The 4,657-nt window shown below is 35.2% G+C and overlaps 1 protein-coding gene across 13 annotated transcripts in view; it reads left to right on the top strand.

The window, feature by feature from the left end:
- The first annotated feature begins 1,364 nt into the window (after nt 1–1,364).
- Nucleotides 1,365–4,657, top strand: part of Rgk2 (Rad, Gem/Kir family member 2) — an 89,293-nt gene continuing 86,000 nt past the window's right edge. For 11 of the 13 annotated variants that reach the window (XM_017610599.1, XM_017610590.1, XM_017610591.1 and 8 more), the window contains exons 1-3: nt 1,374–2,306; nt 2,369–2,702; nt 2,761–2,944. In XM_017610599.1, coding sequence (XP_017466088.1) covers nt 1,377–2,306; nt 2,369–2,702; nt 2,761–2,944 — 1,448 coding nt within the window. In that variant the 5' untranslated portion in view covers nt 1,374–1,376. Of the gene's footprint in view, nt 2,307–2,368; nt 2,703–2,760; nt 2,945–4,657 lie in introns of all 13 variants that reach the window. The other 2 variants (XM_017610593.1, XM_017610592.1) reach the window with 1 other exon arrangement.

The raw sequence follows: 4,657 nt of genomic DNA, 5'->3' as shown, positions 1-4,657 counted from the left end.
TTCGAACCGACGATCCCACTGACTCAGCCAGTTACCTATGCACCTTGCTAAGTACGCCTTGCAAATTATCGTTTCCTTTTTTCCCACTATTTTCATTTTTCTTATACCAACACAATCAAGCGCAGCTATTCCGNCAAATTATCGTTTCCTTTTTTCCACTATTTTCATTTTTCTTATACCAACACAATCAAGCGCAGCTATTCCGCTGCAATTCACTTGATCATGTGGTTGTTGGTATTGTTGGTTTTTGCTAATAATTCTATTTTTAGAATGTTTAACTTTTAGGTGTGCTCGTCCTTAAGTTATTTGTTTTTGTTATTTTTTGGCCTTATAACAATTATATTCAACAATTTTTATTGAGCTCGAGGCCGTTTTTTAATGAAAATTTATTGTGGAAAAGCAACAATAATTTGAAAAAATGAATTGATGCCAGTCCATACAAAAAAGAAACGAAAAAGGAATGTAGAGTAGAAAGCCTCTTGACTCTCAGGAAGGCCTTGCGGAAGGGCTTTGAACTCCTGAAATTATCTACAGGGTTATAAAATTATGTATATTTAATACAGCCATGCACGACAAAAATTTTCCAATTTTTACTTTTAATATAGATACGAAACGAAAGGAAAAACTTGAATTTTTGATTAAAGAAGACGAAAACCAAATCATTCGAGCGGTTTTCGAGCATTTTCGTAATGAAAAAATAGTTAATTTTTCAAAAATTGTTTGCCTAAAATGCTCAATTTTTGAATAATTTATATAAAATTTGGACACGATAATATTTATATTGCCTTAGGTAACTTATATTCCAAAAATTAGAGTTATATCTGCAAACCCTAAGTTGGTAGAGCACTTTAAAGACTCAAAATTGACCCCAAAATAAGCCAATGTTTATCCTTGTTTCTACGACAGAAACCAAACTGATAACAAAGCAGAATCTAAAAATAAATCTGGAATTTTACCTTTAAAACGCCGCATTCTTCTTTGGAATCGCTTTATTAGTTCTCCTGCAATAAGTGTTTTTGTGAAGCTCTAAAAATTGCAACTACAACGTTTGAGCATGGCATCCATATCTAAATGTAAGATCTACATCAAAATTCCTGAACAAAAATATATTGTGTTGGGCATTATATTACGTTACGTTACCTAAATTAAGTCTAGACTAACTGCATGCCTTTATGCATGGCTAAAAATACATAGGCCAATAATTACTTCTTGCGCTTAAATGATGACTTAATGCATCTGTAAATCGTTTTACCGCCAAAATATAAGATGAAACTGCCTACCTTTATCGGTTCACGTTGAATGATTAACAGGCGCGTTCAGACAATTGATATAAACTGTTTTGCAATAAACATATATAAATTTGACAAGTTGTTTTCATGATTTACAATTTCAGATGTTTAGCCGTGAAAATCGTGAACTCATATGATCCTTCTGGTCCCGCACCACAAGGTCCCTCGGCGCGTAGTTCTCATGTGTTTTACTCAGAGACTGCCGTAATAAGTAGTAGAAATGGAAATGTTGGCTTTACCGATGACAACCCACCTAGAAGCCCAAAAATTACAACTACTTTTGCTAATGACAGCTGTGATGATGCCTCCTCCACGCCATCTTATTATCAAACGCCCACTTCTAGCTCACGTAGTCCGAAAGACATATCTTCGCGAGGTAATTCGGTGGATTCTCCTTCTTCTTCTAGCTTTTTAAGTGGCCCTGCGACAGCATCACCTCGACGAAGCCCTAATTCTCCGAGGAAGTTCGTGTTTGAAGCCATTAGCCCTGTAGTGGATCCTTTTTATAAAAAATTTGAATATTACGAGCCCATATCTCCTGAGGGTGATGTAACTTCTAAGTCCTATCAAATGAATAGTGAAGAGTACTTCGGTACTCCACCGCAGATGCCAGGATCACCAACATTTTTTGGGCCAAGAAGGCAAAATTCAAAAAATCATAGACGTACCTCACCATTAGACATAGGTTTACGCTTCCATGACAGCAATCATGGCAGCGAAGATACAAAACCACTGGGGTGGGAAATGCCTCAAATTGACGAGAATTGCTTGAACAGTGGAAATTTCTACATGAAAAGAGATTCCTGCGTCACAGAGAGTACTCAACTCTCCCTTGAGTCGAATGACACCAATAGTACAATCGCTACGGCTACTACTTCTTTCAGTTTCTCCGAAACTTACAAAACTGATTGCATTTCGAAGAAAAGTATTTCTAGTGAAATGATCCCTTCAGATCAACGTGGAAAAAGTAAACATCGCCGTCATGGCATTCATATAACTTCTAATCCCTGCTATCAGGTGAGGAAATGAAGCTAAGTTATTACAATGATGTTAAGTAAGTGTAATATTTGGCATTATAGGTACTCCATAGCTCTCATTCAACGTTAGATCGTACTTATTCAGACAGTATTACGTCGTTGCGACACCGTAAATCAACCAGTGATTTGACCAAACATTCCGAAGGTGGTCCACCCAAGCAAAGAACTCTTGACGACTCTCACTCTTTAGGTAATAAGCCTAGACGAAGAGGAAGTTCCAAAGGGGGACTAGCTTACTTAGCTAGTCGGCGCAATTCTCGGGACTCTATGATTAGTAACACATCTGTTTTTTCAAACGATGATATAGGGCCACTGGCCTTTCAAGTATCAAAACGCGGCCAACAACGCCGAACCTCAAACTTCCTTGAGCTTCCAGGTAATTATCGAATGTTTTCTTTAAATTTTTACAACTAAATTTGTTTATTATTTCACAGTTCCAGATCACATACGACCACGCGTATGCTCTCTTCCTGACCGGCCATATAATCCACGTGCTAGTGATGATCTTTACCGATTGAGGCATTTCTCGATAAGCAAAGGGAATGTTGTAAATTGCGGAGACTCCATTATATCAAGACGTTCACGCAGTAATACGAGCATTAATTCTACTAACAGCAGGCAAGTAATAATTTGTATGTAGTTCATATCGCTGTATTTACGATACGTGTTTTTGGTCCAGAATGGTGACACACTTATCTTCAGTTTTGAATACAGAACAAGATTCCATCGCAAAATTTAATTGAAATGAAAAACTAAAATAGCTATATACATATCTATATATAGTAAAAATTTTGGTCTTTAACGTTATAGTTGCTCCTATATTTCTGAAACTTTGTGTAGAAACCAAAAGTTTTTCATTTATCCTGTTAATAAAACTCGAAAGATACATTTTATTTACAGACACTTGTTCTCTATCTGTTGTTTTTTTTATAGATAAATATATAAAATAAAATAAAAATATTTAATATACCACGCTTTTATAAATGGAGTAAAAAGTGGAAAATAATATTTCTCAGCCCCATAGAATTTGTTTTGATAACTTTTGATTTTGAAATTTTAGCAAAAGTCATTATAAGGGAATGGATTTTGTGGAAATTGCCTTTTTACCTCGCTTTTTAATAAATGCTAATGCTCGCGATGTAACCAGAGAATGTTAATTTAATGAGAAGGCGCAAATGTTAAGTAACATTTTTTCAAGTACTAATTAGAAGATCTGAGATGCGAGAGTTCACCACTGAGATCAAGGAGTTTGCCACACCAATTTTAACTACCATATTCTATGGTGAAGTGAGAAATTTGTAGCAAATTTACATATATTTGCTGCCGTTGGTGATACATATTTGCAAATTTACGCCGTAAGCTTATGAGTTCTGTGGTGCGTGCTGCAAAAATGTAGCTTGATTTTTGCCAATTTTTTGCGCTAATTCAAAAACTAGTGGAAAGGGTGATATTTTTTTATTTATTAAATTGTATTTTTTTTTGTTGTTTATTAAAACATATATCGCTAGCTTAGAGTGAAAAGTTGCTAAGTCCTATTTTAAAAATGTTACAGGAGAGCATTAGCGCACACAAGGGGTCTATAACCTATAGCTCCCATACAACGGATTGTTCAGATATAAAATTTTGCGTTATAACTCCTCCATTTATATAGCTAGGAACATGAAATTCCGCACTGTTTTCAATAATTATCTCCAGAAAACTTACAGTGAAAATTAAAAAGATCGGGTAACTATAACCTATAGCTCCCATACAACTGATTGTTCAGATATGAGATTTTTCGTTATAATTCATCCATTTATGTAGCTAGGACCATGAAATTTCGCGCTGTTTTCACTCATTATCAACAGAAGACTTACATCGAAAATAATAAAGATCGGGTCACTATAACCCGCAGCCCCCATACAACTGATTGTTCAGATATGAGGTCTTTTATCATAACTCCTCCATTTATGCAGCTAGGAACATGAAATTTCGCACCATTTTCACTCATTATTAACAGAATACTTACAGTGAAAATAACAAGGATCGGATGACTACAACATATATCTTCCATACATCTGATTGTTCAGATATGGGATTTTACTGTAAAACTTCTTTATTTGAACAGCTAAAACCGATAAATTTCGTAAGATATTTTATAAATAATAATACAAAGTCTACTGAGAAAATCGTCAAAATCTATGCTGTATAAGCTTTATCTCCTATAGCACTGATTGTTCAGATACCAGTTTTTGCGATATATCTCCTTTATGTAGGAAACTAAACCCAATAAATTGTGTTACCGGTTTACATACCGATCACATAGCGGTGAAAATCACTTAGATTGGTGTC

The sequence above is a fragment of the Rhagoletis zephyria genome, unplaced genomic scaffold (genome assembly GCF_001687245.7).
Source record: "Rhagoletis zephyria isolate East Lansing unplaced genomic scaffold, Rhagoletis_zephyria_1.1 Rzeph_scaffold_00321, whole genome shotgun sequence".
Lineage (NCBI taxonomy): Eukaryota > Metazoa > Arthropoda > Insecta > Diptera > Tephritidae > Rhagoletis > Rhagoletis zephyria.
The sequence above is the reverse complement of the archived record's forward strand: the minus strand, read 5'-3'. Positions and strand labels throughout refer to the sequence as shown.